The sequence below is a fragment of the Aedes albopictus genome, chromosome 3 (assembly GCF_035046485.1).
Source record: "Aedes albopictus strain Foshan chromosome 3, AalbF5, whole genome shotgun sequence".
Classification (NCBI taxonomy): domain Eukaryota; kingdom Metazoa; phylum Arthropoda; class Insecta; order Diptera; family Culicidae; genus Aedes; species Aedes albopictus.
The window spans coordinates 27,327,092-27,342,775 of NC_085138.1; the positions used below are offsets into that span (position 1 = coordinate 27,327,092).

At 46.1% G+C, this 15,684-nt stretch overlaps 2 protein-coding genes across 2 annotated transcripts; both read right to left on the bottom strand.

Moving 5' to 3' along the window:
• Positions 1-4,752: 4,752 nt before the first annotated feature.
• On the bottom strand, positions 4,753-10,573 carry LOC134290156 (uncharacterized). The gene is made up of 3 exons (XM_062857211.1): positions 10,481-10,573; positions 4,816-9,299; positions 4,753-4,759 (listed from the first exon to the last, which is right to left on the bottom strand). Exons 1-3 carry the CDS (start codon positions 10,571-10,573, stop codon positions 4,753-4,755), a joined length of 4,584 nt encoding a protein of 1,527 aa, XP_062713195.1.
• Positions 10,574-12,900: 2,327 nt separating this feature from the next.
• On the bottom strand, positions 12,901-15,590 carry LOC109426154 (ESF1 homolog). Its single transcript, XM_019701585.3, has 2 exons — positions 14,755-15,590; positions 12,901-14,662 (listed from the first exon to the last, which is right to left on the bottom strand). Exons 1-2 carry the CDS (start codon positions 15,457-15,459, stop codon positions 13,148-13,150), a joined length of 2,220 nt encoding a protein of 739 aa, XP_019557130.3. The 5' UTR covers positions 15,460-15,590; the 3' UTR covers positions 12,901-13,147.
• Between the last annotated feature and the right edge of the window lie 94 nt (positions 15,591-15,684).

A 15,684-nucleotide genomic window follows, 5' to 3' on the forward strand; every position in this document is an offset into this window, starting at 1 on the left:
GTATTGTAAGTGGTACACACGGGTGTTCAATCATAATGTTATCTTTTAACATCAAATTGCACTGTCGTATTGAAGTACCCATTCTCAGAATCAAAAGTATACAAAAAATAAAGCGTCAGATCATCTAGATGTCTTCTGCAATATTTTTCGTTGGAATGCAAGGAATATATGTGCTGAAGACACCAACATGATTTGACGTTAGTCTCTTTTGCAATCACTCATTTCATGTTTGCGCATAATTTAACACCAGTGTGATTTTATTTTGAAAGTTACCATTATAAGTGAGCACCATGTGTACTACTTGTAATACTTTGATTGATAATTTGTAATTATCAATGTGTATATGATAGAATATATCTCCACCAAGCTTTAGTACAAGCAGATGGAAGTGATCATTGCGATACACAAGCATGAGAGTATTTTGAGTTATCAAATAATATCAAATAATCATTAATAATCTTCACACCATATGCATTTCTTTGCATTAGTCGACCAAAACTCATATAAAATGTTCAAAAAAGAAAAAAAAAACATTCCTGAATGTCTGCAAGCTGAACTATTGTTGAATTGTAGTTTAATAGCATCCGTTCTTACTTACGGATAGTTTCTGTTGTTTAGGGGAAATTTTACCTATTATATTGACCATGAAAAATAAACCCGCCCCATATCACCCTAAAATAGATAAAACTCATGTCAAAATAAATTTCACAAGTCAAAAACATCACAACAGCATAAACCAAAAAGCAAAACGTGTGAAAATTTGGCAAAATTTTGAGGTTTCGGAATTAATTGCTAAGTGGATCTTTTTTTCTGTCATACCCAATTTTTAAGCAATTTTCTGAATCATATCAGAAATCATTTTATTCTTCAAAAAACAAATATTTTTCAACACAGATCACTAAAACAATGTAATATGGATGTAGTGCGTTCATTAAAAAATATATTTTATCATGTTTGCATGTATTTTTCACTAGAAACTGCGATCACTATATGGTGGATCTTTTTTGTGCCGGTCACTGTAAGTGTATAAATTTTACAGTACACTTGAGTTTAATGAGCGCTGCTAGCCGACAAGGGTGATCTCCTCATCTGAATTCGTTCAAACATTGTGAACAGCCGTCGTGAACGTATCACCAACAATACTAATATGTATACTACTTCATCTCTCTTCTATCTTTCGATGTAGGTAGTGGTCAGGATAAAGGTACCTTCCGCTAGAGGAGATCTTGATGATTTCGGTATACTTTCCTGGCGACGGAGACGTAATCCCTCCTCCAGAGATATCTGCGCTTGTTGCCAACACACGCAAAAACGCCTTTGCTCAAAAATGTGTTCGGCCTGCACATTTTTAGTAAACATCCATGCCGCACATGACTGTGATGGAGACACACATTTTTTTGAAATTGCTCGTACGCTCACATGAGCATGTATTTTGCAATAATTTCGACATGGCAACCTCATGGGTTTATAAACCACCTTCAAATACCGAAAAATATTGATATTTTGCAAAAACGTGAGCGTATGAGCAATTTTAAAAAATGTGTTTCCAACACAGTCCCTGTGCGGCATGGGCGTTACTCAAAAATGAGAGCTTTTGTTTTAGAGAGCAGTTACCAATACAACATCCCTTTCGTCATTGGGTGCGACGCGAATGCACTTCACACCGGATGGGGAATTACACACATAAACACCAGAGGTGAGTATATCTTACAGTTTCTTTCTTCCAAAAGTATCAACATTTGTAATGTTGGTGACATGTCAACGTATGAAAACTCTATTCGTCAGGAAGTTTGCACTTATTTTGAAACCCCTTAAAGCTGATCAGCTATCCTACAATACGTAGAGTTACATAAGTCCAAACACGATTGGAAAATACGCCGATATCCTTAAAAAAAACAACAAAATCCTTAATGAAGTCCAATCATCGGTATCGAAAGAGAATATAAAGTCAAAACGACACTGCCAACTATAAAGATTGTACCACCCGTATGCAGTTTCTGATGAAGCTGGAAGAAAGTAAGAATCGCCAACCGCGTGCAATAACCGCAGCAGCAGTATCTCAATTGTCAAGAACGGCCTGTTGAAGTTCTGTTAGCAATTACCAACCAATCTCAGTCGTCCACCTTAGACCTTACTCAGCCAAACAACATGATTCAAATGTCAGTCCGGGAAGTCCACACCGATCTCTCGTCTGGCCATCTTCCTATTACATTTGGTATCAGCATCACAGCCCCTGTTACAGCAAGAGATCATACCTTCCGTTGTCACAACCGTGCTAACTGGAATCTCTTTTGTACTTCCTCAAGGTTCGGTTCTTACTCTTAGCCCTAACTTGTACAATATATTCACAACCGTTATTCTTAAGGTTGACGGAGTTGTGTATGCCTTCTTCGCGGATGACACGGCCTTCCTAGCAGCCGATAAGGACCCTGCGATCGTGGTGACAAAACTTCAACATGCTCAAAACAGTCTGGAGGAGTTCCAGCGAAAGTGGAGAATCAAAATCAACCCCACCAAGACCCAAACTATATTCTTCACGAAGAAAAGAGCAGCACGAAATCTGCCCGCATCAACCAATGGAGTTACATCTACTTGGGTGAACGATGCTAATTATCTGGAAGTGTTTCTAAGCTAACTTTCGGGAAACAAATAAATAACGCTATCAGCAAAGTGGATAGAGCAAATCGGTCCATGTACTCGCTTCTATATCGTCGCTCCAAGTTGCACGTGAGAAACAAAATGTTAGTTTTCAAGTGCATACTGCATTTGATTATGCTCTACGGTTCTCCAGTATGTGGGGACTGTGCAAAGTCCCATTTTAGGCGCATTCAAGTCGAACAGAACAAGCTCCTTAAGGTGATACACAACTTGAACCCATGGTACCCAACGGAGCTACTTCACAACATCACGAAAGCTGAAACTGTTGAGGAGTGCATCAGAAGAAGCACAAGTAATTTTTCAATTTTATGCCAGTTGTCCCTGAATCCTCTAATTGAAGACCTTCTAACTGTGATTCAGCTTAAGACACCTGGACACACCCCAACGGCAAAGCTTGTGCAACCAAACCGATCATGTGCTGGTAGATGACCGACACTTCTCGGACGTTATTGATGTTAGAACTTTTAGGGGTCCCAAGATCAACACAGATCTCTACCTTGTAGTTAGTAAGATTCGTGCTCGGTTATCAACCGGCGATCGATGCGTTTCAACATCCAGCGTTTTTCAACAGACGGTACGATAGCTGATGAGCGGACAAATGAGATCAACGAGAGCAATAGTCTGTCTAAACACTCTGTGGGAGTGCTTCCACGGAGCGATGAGTACGGCAGTGCGGGAGGTGATAGGCGCTGCTCAACGATGACCTAGAAATGGGTGGTTCGACTAGGGGTGCCAAATGGGAACGGACGAGAAGAATACCGCTAAAATTCGCATGCTGTCGGAACAAGGCACAGCAGGGAGCAATATAGGGAGGCAAGAGTAGTCGAAAAACGAATCCATCGCAAAAAGACAAAGAACCTTGAGGAAAATGAGAGGGTATGGAACAGAATGATATGCGGAGGTTCTACGAAACTGGCAATGGCGTGCGGAGAAAAACAGCGCTTTTCCCGTCATGTGCAACGACCGTGATGGAAACTTACTGACATACAAAACAATGGTGGCTGCCAGGCGGAGGAGCACTTCCAGGAATTGTTGAACAGTGGGAATGGAACAGCGACAGACAGAATAATTGGAAGAATGAGCAAAAGTGAAGTCGTTTTATGCCATGAATATTATAGAGTTTAAGATCGTCAGAAACACGGAATATCCACAAGGAAGGCCAGTAAAGCGTGAGAACGCAATAGACCAATTGTTACGGGGTTGAACTTTTCGGAGTTCCTTGTAGCGAATACACCTTTGTTCCCGATGTGATAAGCTCAAAGCTGAATGGATATTTATTGGTTAGATATAGTGCAATTGATTTTTATAATGATTTACTTACAATCGGTCTCCTAATAGTTAACAACGAGTTCAAATAATAATTTTAATTGTAGATTTAAGCTTTAGCCTGTAATTTAGAATATAATTAGCAAAATAATTCAAGAATTCTTTATATTTTATTTACTCTACCAAATTCACGTCTATCCGTAGGAAAACAATGATTTGCAATTTCATCAGAGACTGTCTTCTACATATCGTATTGTTCACACATTCACAATCGAGTTGTCAACAATTACGGGGGGCGCATCGATGGACTCTCTTGCCGCAACATCCTCCCCCTCGTGACGTCCGAACAATGAGTCGACGACACCACACCTTTTGCTGTCCACTCCGCAACTTCCGACGCTGTCCTCCTTGTCACAGTCGACACGATCGTTCTCTCCTTCCCGTCCACTGATATCCAGAATCGCCAACTTGCAAACCGGTCTTCTCTTCAGTACCCCAGTCGATGTTTCTATGTCTGCCTGCCGTATAATACCATCTTTTCCCTCGTACGTTCGGCTTACTCGGCCGCGGATCCACAGGTTGCGGACCTTTCCATCAACCAGTGATCCTTCCTTGATTGGTGTAACGTCGTAGAACCATTTCGCTCTTCGAGATATTATTGGAAGGTACTCGATAATCCAACGCTTCCAGAACATATCCAAACGGTTTTGTAGCATCTGCCAGCTATCCTTTAAAGCCTTTCGGTCATCAACTAGTGCCTTGACCTGCTGTCTAACTCCACTAGAACTAAGCATTAGAAAATGGTTTGGAGTTAACGATTCCTGCTCCTCACTGTCTAGTGGCAGGAATGTTAGCGGACGAGAATTAATCATATGTTCCGCTTCTGCTAACAATGTCATGAACGACTCATCGTCCATCTTCTGCGATACAGGCAACGTTCCGAGTGCAGTCTTTACCGAGCGAACCATCCGTTCCCAGCATCCGCCCATGTGTGGAGCTGCCGGAAGGTTGAAGAGCCATTTAGTGTTAGCGTCCGTAAAGGTGCTGCCGATAGTGTGGTTGATTTCTCGCAACTCGTTCTCCAACTCCCTGCTAGCGCCTATGAAGTTTGTGCCGTTGTCCGTATAGACTTCTTGTGGCGCTCCTCTGCGAGCAATGAATCGTCGGATTGCCTTCTTGCACGAGTCTGTAGATAGGCTGTATACCACTTCCATATGTATTGCTCTCACCGTTAAACACGTGAAAATCGCAACCCACCGCTTGACTGCACTGCGTCCAACTCTCACAAGGTAGGGTCCAAAGTAGTCGATTCCTACAAAGGTGAAGGGCCGGAGAAATGGTGTTGTACGGCATCGCGGTAATTGGCTCATCTTTGGGTCTACAGGTGTAGATTTGTACACTCGGCAGTACTGGCAACGTTTACTAATAGATCGAATCTGTGTTCTGAGCTTGGGGACGCAAAACCGCTGGCGAATTTCGTTCACTATCGTTTCGTTGTTCCCATGCCGGAACTTGCGGTGATACCAGTCCAGTAGGAGATTAGTGATCGAATGCGCTTTGGGCAGAATTATCGGAAATTTGGTATCGTGTTCCACGTAATCCACGGCTGCAATTCTACCATCTACACGCATCAATCCGTACTCGTCCAGTAGAGGTGGCAAATTCGCTAACGAACTGCTTTTAGGTAGCGGTTGTCTGTTTTCTGGTGACAATAACATGTTGCGTTTAAGTGTAGCTACCTCATCAGGATAACAATCTGATTGTGCGAGTTTCCAGAGATATCTCTCTGCGTTACGCAAATCTTCGGTGCTGATGTCCTCATTTTTTTCACTCGTCACTTTTCTGATCCTTCGCAGAAGCTTCTCGCAGAATCGATGAACATACGCGACGCATCGTAATAACCGCTTGTATTTCGAAAATCGCGACACGTCGATGATCGGAGATGATAAGTAGTGGCTGCAAACGTATTTCGGTCGCAATTCTTCTTCGGTATCCTTCGCTGTCACTTGAAACTTGTCTTTTGGCCAATCCTGTTCGTCATCGTACAGGAACGCTGGTCCACGAATCCATCGGCTGTCGGGCTTGCAGTTCGGACCCTTTCCCCACTTGGTGGCTTCATCCGCAACGTTGATTTTGGTTCCTAACCAACGCCACTCTTCCGTCGTCGATAGGCTCAGGATCTCATTGACTCTGAACGCCACGTACTGCCGATATCGTCGAGTATCTGATTTCACCCACGAAACAACGGTACTTGAGTCGGTCCAGAAAAATGTGCGTTTTATCTGTACCGAATGACCATCCTGAATAGTCTTGCGTAGACGAGCGCCAATCACTGCAGCCTGCAACTCCAATCGTGGTACGGAAGTTAGCTGTAGAGGAGCTACCTTCGTTTTGGACGCAACTAGTGCACAGCGTGTCTGTCCTCGATCCTGCACGCGGAAGTACGCTACCGATGAATACGCTTGCTCACTTCCATCCACGAATATGTGCAGCTCAAGGGCTTCATAACAAGCAGGATCGTATCCCGGAAAGTAGCTCCGAGGGATTCGGACGTTGTCCAGCTCCTTTAAAGACTGCAACCACAGCTTCCAACGTGCGAATAGGTTCTCGGGTATATTTTCGTCCCAACCCACCTTCGCTCTCCAGACGTCTTGCAGTAGTATCTTTCCTTGAACTACTAGTGAACCGACTAGCCCCAACGGATCGTAGATCTTCATCACGTAGCTCAGCATTGCCCGTTTCGTTGGTGCGATCTTACTTTCCAGTCCGTTTTGAAGGCTGACTGTAAAGCAAAATAAATCTTCGTTAGGAAGCCACGTAATTCCAAGTACTCTCTCGAAGCCACTCTGGTTGTTCATCGATAGGCTTTTGACCGTAGTTGGATTCACTTCCCCTATAGCTTCCAGAACCGAGGGTCGATTCGATACCCAGTTTCGAATATGGAAACCTGCTTTCCGGTGGACTTCAGCTACCTCTAACGCTAGTTCGACGGCCTCTTCTTCGGTGTCAACGCTATCCAAATAGTCGTCGACATAATGCTTGTTTTTGATAGCTTCCGCTGCCCTTGGATGGTCTCGTTCGTTCTCAGTTGCGTTGCGATTCTTCACGTACTGTGACTGTGCAGGAGAACATGTTGCACCGAAGATGGCAACGTCAGACGCCATGGTTACGAAAGGTTCACTAGGTGAATTACGAAAGACAAACAGAAGCGCACTTCGATCCTCCTTCCTGATTCCGCTGATTCCGACTTGCAAGAACATTTCTTGGATGTCGCCGGAAAACGCCACTTCGCGTTCTCGAAATTTGAAGGTCACGTTCAGCTGCGGAGTCAACAGATCAGGCCCTTTGAGGAGCACCGAATTCAAAGACACTCCTTCCACTTTCGCAGCCGCATCCCAAATAACTCTCACTTTTCCTGGCTTGTTTGGGTTCAGCACAACTCCCAGCGGAAGGTACCACGTACGCCGTGGGTCGAACTCGGTCATTTCTTCTTCTGTCACTACGTGGATGTAGCCTTTCAACTTGTAGTCCGCTATCTGTTGCCGTACGCTGTCATATAGCTTTGGGTCCTTCTCCAATCGCTTTTCAAGGCATCTCAATCGACGCTCCGACATGGGTCGACTGTCTGGGAACTCTATGACATCATTTTTCCAAAGCAGCCCGGTCTCGAACTTCCCGCTTACTGACCGAACTGTTGTTTCCTCAAGAATCCTGCGCGCTCGCTGATCTTCAATTCCCTCCAAGTTTGGAGCTACGGCAACTCCGAGACTCTCCACTGAGAAAAACTCACGCACGTAATCGTGCAATTCTTGATCTGACTTTTCGGCGCATATGTGCATTTGCCTGTGCTGGAAATTTGTATCTCTTCCTCCTAAGCAGCCACATACAACCCAACCAATGCGAGTCTTCGCAGCGATTGGTTCCCGCTCTTGGCCTTCTCGAAGCTTGGTTGTCGTCAGCAGGTGTGAGTTGCTTAATCCAATCAGCAGTCTAGGAACGGCCCCTCGATAACTCCTGACTGGTAGATGCCGCAAATGGGAAAACTCCTTCGACAACTCTACAGCGTCCAACGATTGTTCCGGTAGTCCCAGGTTTTCGACGGTATACACTTCGGACAGGTTGAAGCGCATTTTGCTTCCGGGTTCCGAAATTCTTATCGCCTCTAGCTCCTTGGTTGCAATTTTCTTATTTATGCCACTGGTCCAATGGATGCACAAAGAATGCGGTCGCCCGTCTACTCCTAGTTTGTCTACTATGGTCTGTTCAATGATTGTGACAGACGATCCGTCGTCTAGGAAAGCGAACGTGTTCACTGATCCATTTTTCCCGTACAAAGTCACCGGAAGAATCTTGAACAGCGTCGACGATACGGGCTGACGGTGGATGGTAACAGTGGCATCGGTAACAGGCTGCTTCTTGGGCTCCGAGTGCAGTAAACGATGATGACGTTTCTCGCAGTTATTGATACCACAAACCTCGCCTTCGCATGGCCAGCGCGTGTGGGATACGAGACAGCGACGGCACAGTTTGTTATCCTTGACGAAGTTCCACCGTCCGTCTATCGAAAGCTTTTTGAAAGCCCCACAGCTTGCTGCTGTGTGGTCGTGAGCGCCGCACGCAGGACAGCTATTTGTTGCATCGCCTGATCGGTATTTGCCGCTTTTATTCTGCCCTCGCCTCTCTCCGTATGAGTTGACAGCTGTACCTGGATCCTTTTGTTCGTGGGCCGCGTGAGCGTTCACGAACGCCTTATCTTTAGCCCTATGTCTCTCGTCTTTCGTTGGTTTCGCTGCGAAGGAAAAGCTCGTAACACCGCTTGTAGCAGCTGTAACTTTCCTCATATATTCACTGAACGCTTTCAAATCAACTACCGACAGATTCTCTTGATGAAGCGCCCAGTTAAACTTGATATTCGCCGGCAGCTTATCCACTAGCTCTTGTAGGAGGATTGGGTTAGAAAGCTGATTGTCCATCCCCACCGCTTGTAAGTGACCACACAAGTTTTGCACGGTTAATCCAAACTGCATCAACGTTTCCAGCCTCTCAGGTTTGGGGGCGGGTGTAGCTCGAACTTTGACGACAAGGTTGTGCACAATCTGCTCCGGTCTTCCGTACAGCGTCTGAAGCGTTGATAGAACTTGCTGCACTGTAGACGGATGCAGGAGAAAACTGCTGACAGCGTCCTTGGCGACTCCCTTCAACGATCTTTGCAACCGTAGCAGATTTTCAGACTCGGTGTAGCCACACGCCGCTGTGGAATGATTGTAGCTACTAATGAAAAGTGGCCATTCGATGGGGTCACCACTGAATACCGGAAGCTCTCTAGAAATGACTTGTCTTGCGGCCAGTTGTTGTGAAGTCGGACCCAGAACCGGCTGACAATTGAAGGGCGCGAATCGATTCAAATTCGGAGACACATTTGGCGCCAATTGTGATTGCCCTAACGAATCTATCAATGGAGGCCCTACTACGGGAGGTGTATGTAGATATTACTAGCTGTCCCGGCAAACGTCGTTCTGCCTGCCTACTGTGTTTTTTGACATGCAGCTCCATAGGGACGTCCCCGGCGAAGTCATCTGTATGGGAGCCCCCCGTTCCAGAGACCGGAGAGGTCCCGCACCAAGCTAAGAACCTTCCCCGGCCCCAAAAATACCCACATACAAAATTTCACACCGATCGGTCCAGTAGTTTTCGAATCCATAGCGGTCAGACAGACAGACAGACAGACAGACAGACAGACAGACAGACAGACAGAAATTCATTTTTATATATATAGATAGATTATATGTTTAGCTTTAGTTTATATAAAATTGGCGAACTAATAAATTTGATGTATCAAAATGGGTAATTATTAAAATCGAAATTAACCCTGGAATCGATCTATTTTGAACTAGTGTGTATGTGTAGAAATAAGGAAGGAAATTGATTGCCGGCGCTCGGTCGGTCAGTTGAGAGCAATCACGAGTGTCAGAGAGAGAGAGAAGATAAAGGAAGTAAAAAGGACAGGTAAAACGTGGAGAGCTCTCCCGTGGTAGATTCTAGTACGCGATTCTAGTACTTAAAGATTGGAGACCGAGCTAGGCGAAAGGGCGCGAAGAGGGAGGCAGTTTGCAGACTAACGTAGAAGAGTGCAGTCGATGATAGTGTCGTTGAAAGTTAGAGTTTTCTGTTTTCTGAGTTGGAGTTTTTGGATATACTGTTGAGGGTGAAAAAGTGTAGTTGATGGAGAAAATGGAGAAATCCTACAGTGTATAGTGTGTATAGGGTGTCCCTACTCTCCTATCCTGGCTAGCAACACTTGGACTTGGTGTCCTTCTGTTTAGATCGTTATCGTGAAAGCTTGGGATTGTTTGGAGGAGACCTCTCTAGGGGGTAATTCATCGTCGAGCAAACTCGACGCATGTTCGTATATTCCCTGAAATAAAATTCGGAGGATAAAGTTATGAACGTTTTGCGAAACTTCGACGCCATAGCGGAGCGCTAGACCGGAAAAAAGTTGAAATCGATCCTGACCGATAATGGCAAGAAATATACCAACAACGGCTTTCAATCTTACCTCAGTGCAAAAGAGATACGTCACGAGACCACGAACGACCACATCCTGAGCAAAACGATATTGCGGAACGTGCTGACCGAACGATTTTAACATTTTGACAAGGAAACAAAAGGGTACCGTCTGGGCAGAAGAAGAAGAAGAAGAAAACCATCAAGAGCCATGAGGTAATTTTCTTGGTCGAAGGTATAGAGGCGCAGTGGACGAGAGCACGTACTGTCAGGCAAGTTCAAAGATTTTTCCATTCAAAGTGCTGGTATCATGGTTTGAAAACTTCACAGATACCCATATTTGAGGACGATACGAGCGATTTCGAAGGCTTCACCGATGACGATGCGCCAAACCGTGGATGCGTGGCGATGACTACCGAGCTGGGAGGACCCTCTGTCACACCAAGAAGCTTTCCGACGAGACGACTGCGAGTGCTGGAAGCGTGCGATGCAGGAAAAATTCCAGGCATTGGTAGACAACAATACCTGGACTTTCGCTGAGCTGCCGAAGGAACGGAGGTCCATAAAGTGCAAGTGGGTCTACAAGACAAAGCTGTATACCTTGTAGACTATGCCGAGACCTATGCCTCTGTCGTCCTATACAGTTCGCTGAGGTACCTCTTTGTCCTAGCCGCCAAACACAATCTAGCCGTGGACTAAAACTCTGTAGGAACTCAAGCAATCAAGTGGAGCTTGGAATCAGAAGCTTGATGCTGCTCTGAAAAAAAATCGGTCTGACTGCCACGGAATACGACCCCTGCGTGTACGTGAGGAACCGAGGAGGAAAGATTGTCATTGTGGCTATCTACGTGGACGATCTTATCATCATGGACAACGATGAAGTCATGAAGAACAAGCTGAAGAAGCATCTCAGCAACCACTTCCGTATGAAGGATCTCGGAACAACGAAGCATTGCGTTGGAATTCGGATCGAGAAGACGAACGACTGGTACTCTGGACCAAGAGGCGTACGTCGACACTGTATTGAAGCAGTTCAACATAAGTGAACAAGCCCGCCAAGATTCCGATGAATGCCAACGAGAATCTTTCATCCGAAGTTTCGCCAAAGACCGACGAAGAAGTCGCCGTAATGAAGAACGTTCCATATCAGGAGGCAGTTGGGTGTCTCATGAATCTGGCCCAGTGCACCCGGCCGGACGTTTTGTTTGCGGTCAACGTCCTCAGCAGGTTCAACCAAGACCCTGGTCTGAAGCACTAGATAGCCGTGAAACACGTTCTTCGATACCTTCAAGGATCATCGAAGCAGAAGATCCACTACAAGCGAAACGCCAATCTGGAGGTTATTGGGTATTGCGATGCTGACTGGGGATCGGATCCAGATTAGCGGAAATTCCTTATTTCATGAGGAGCGGTGGCGTGGTCCTGCAAAAATCAACCAACAGTTGAACTTTCCAGAGTACATGGCGGTATCGGCCGCCGTACAAGAGGCATTCTGGTGACGCGGTATTTAAGTTTGTTTGGAACGACGCAGGCAATCCAGATAAACTGCGACAACCAAAGCTGCATCGCGATAGCGAAGAATATGGCGGGTACAATCCTCGCACAAAATACACCGACATTCGACATCACTACATCAGAGAAGCCCTGGCCTGAGCCGATAGCTGACGGACTAAGGAAGCCATTGCAGAAACCGAAGTAGGAGTACTTCCGGAGTTGCACGCGAATCACTACGACTTCAGAAGGAGTGTTGGAAGACTGAGCAAAAGTGAAGCAGTATGCCATGAATATTATAGAGTTTATTCTATACTATTCATCTATTCTCTACAAGTATTCGAATCGACGACGATGGACAGGCTGTGGAACCTCCAACTCTACACAAAGGTCATGAAAACCATCTGTTTATTGATTTCAAGGCAGCGTACGATTCAGTGAAGAAAATTGAGATGGCAGATTATGATCAAACATGGTTTTCCGGCGAAGCTGATAGACAATTTTGGGCGACGCTTGATGGATTTTTTTTATCTGTATTAACGAGATTTCTAGCCCTAGGCTAGTTCATCTCGGTACCCCGCTTGATGGATCAAAATTAAGTGTAGGTACGGGTTGCGGATTATATTCCGTCGTCGTTCGTAACTTTTGACGGACTGATGCAGAGTGAAGCACTTGCGAACTTACTGCGGCGGGAATCGAACCCGCGCTTCTCAGCACGATGCGACTAAGAGCTTGGTGACACTAGCCGCAGTCTCTTCCGTTAACCTAGAGGTTAAGGCTATATGGATCGCCAATCCGGAGACGGCGGGTCCAGTCGGGAAAGTTTTCTCGACTCCCTGGGCATAGTGTATCATTGTACTTACATCACAATATACAAATTCATGCAATGGCAGGCAAAGAAGCCCTTTAATTAATAATTGTGAAAGTGCTCAAAGAACATTAAGTTGAAGCAAGGCAGGCCAAGTTCCAGTGGGGACGTAGAGCCACAAAGAAGAAGAAGACACTAGCCGCACGACCACGGAGCCGCAGAATTGGACTCACGATTACGATGAACACCACAAAGACCAAGTACATGATTGCTGGTGGTCAACGTACGTCCGGCAGTAGTAGTGGTGACGATGTGCTGCTAAACGCCAAAGCCTCAGGAAATGTGATGTTAAATTGTTCATCTTCTTTTTTCAAAATGCCAACATGTCGCATTTATTATACCCCTAAAATATACTTACAATCACTTTCCAATTTTTCGCTTGATACTTTTCACCAGAAGACTAGTGCTGACATCTCTCTTTGCCTTCTTTGATTCACTCGCTGCCACGTTATCCTCGCCATCATCCATCGCCCCCGGTAGATCGTTATCCTTCAGTGGCCGCTTCTTCAACTTCTCCTGTATCAGCTTCTCCATTCCCTTCGTCTTCTTGAACGACGGATTCGTGGGGTCTATGTTGAATTCCGGCTTCTCGTAAACCGCCTTGAACCGAGCGTCATCCACATTGACCTCGAAATCGTCACCACCCGTACTCTGTTGACGTTGTTCCTCGATTTGCTTCTTGCTCTTTTTCAGAATTCGTTTCCTTTTCGATTTCGACACGGACTTCAGATCGACCTCGTTCTCCTGGATCGCTTTCAGGTTGAAGTGACTCTTGTCATCGTCTCCATCGTCCAGCATCAGTTCCAACTCGGCGCGTTTGCGAGCCGCTTCGGCTTCATCTTCCTCCTCTTGTTCTGCGTTCTGTTTCTTCTTGTCCTTTTTGTTTGGTTTCTTCAAATCAAATTCCTTCTCGTCGAAAGCACTGGCAAAGAATGGATCGTTTAAATCCACTCCGTACGGTGTATCATCTTCGGACTCCTCTTCTCCGTCGCTGTTCACTTCGCCTCGTTTCTTCTTCTTCTTCAGCTCCTTTCGACGCTTTTTCTTCTCCTTGGCTTTCTCCAGTATCTTCTCAAACGGATTGATGTTGTCTCGCTTCTTTTGCTCCGTTTCCGATTCCGACTCTTCCTCTTCGTTTCCTTCTCCATTCACCTTCCAACTGAACTCCATCTCAACCTTCTCGTCCTTTTCCTTGTCTTCCTGATCTTTGATCTCTCCCAACAGTGCTTTGTACTTTGCAATCATACCTTGCTTTTTGGTCTTTTTACCACCTTTCGTGCTCTGCTCTTCTTCCTCCTCTTCCTCAGATTCACTTTCATCTTCCTCTTCCTCGCCCCCATCAACCGACTCATCTTCGCTGCTGCTGCAAGCGACGTACTTCTTCAGTTCGGTATCCTTCACATCCGCCAGCTTCCCAGCGCGTATCTTCTCGTTGAACTCCTTTCGCTCGACGTCATTCTCGTCCCAGGTCAGCTCCACCTTCGATTGATTCAGGGCCGTCGTGATGAACACTCGAGGTTCGTACTTTCCCACCTCGGGCAGTTCGGTGCACTTCTCCTTCGGTTCGTCGTCGAATTCCATGTCGTCCGGAATGAATCGTAGATCTAGCTTGTTGGCGGTGCTCTCGTACTCAACGCCATCGCATTCCTTGTACAGCTTGTCGGCCGTTTCGACGTTATCGCACTCGACCACGGCGTAGTAGTACTTCAGACGGTTCAGCTGATACTCGCGGAGACGTTCCAGTTGCTTCTCCTTTGCTGCTTCCTCATCCAGACCTTCCTCGTCTGATTGATCCGACCGCTGCGCCGTTAGTTCTTCTGGACCTTGGGCTTCTTCCTCTTGCATTCGTTCTTTGCCAAACTCGGATGGATAGATCTGGAATGGAAAATGGGTTTAAACTTCACAATTTGAATCTGGACCCCAGTAGATGGACAAATGAACCGTGAAAACAATCATTTCCTCCTTACCGTGATGCTCAGGATAGTCGACCCCCGCGGAAGGAACGAGCTCAGCATAACCATTATGTCCACCGCCCGAACCCGATCCCAATCCATGTTACACAGGGCTAGTCTCCGCGTTGATTCGTCCGTCCGTTCCGCATCTGCATCCAGTTCCCCCCAGACATGCTCGATGAATACTTCCTCACCTTCATCTTCGCCCTCCTCATCGGAATCATCGTCCGAAGAACTGTCCGATGCAATGGCTCCCTCACCTCTGGCATAGTCGATCTCCAGATCTTCCAACCGAGATTTCACCTTATCCGGCATGGCCATCGCCTTCTCTTCGTCATCCAGTTCCAGCCCATCCGAATCCGAGTCACCGTCCGCCTTCGGCTCCTCCTCTTTCTCAATCTCCGGCTCCGGCTCTGACTCCGATTCGGACCCCATTTCATAGTACTTCCGCAGCTCATCGCTTTCAGCCTGCTTCACCTTTCGACCGTACTTGTCGATGGTATGCTTCACGTTGAACTTCTCATCCTTGAACATCGACTGGAACCGCTTGTCGATTTTGACCTTTTTCTCCGTCTTGGGAATGCCTTTGAAGCGTGGATCGTTTACCAAGTGGGCAAATCGCTCGTCGGTCCAGATTTTCGAAGAGCCTCCGTCCGTGGCCGTCGCGTGCTTTTTCGACACACCATTGGATGGTTGCTTATCCTTTTTAGGTTTAGCCATGTTTGCAGCGGTAATTTGCAACTTGTAACACCTTTATTCAACGATTTTCAGAAAGAATTACGCGAACCGAAATTTATGCGCGCACCAAAACCGACCGCGCTAGACTACGATTTCAAACATAAACAAACCAGCATGGTTGGCCGCAGTGATGCCATCAGCTCGATAATTTTGACATTTCTCTTTAAAACACCGACGTTTTATGACATTCCTCGCGCATCGGTGCAC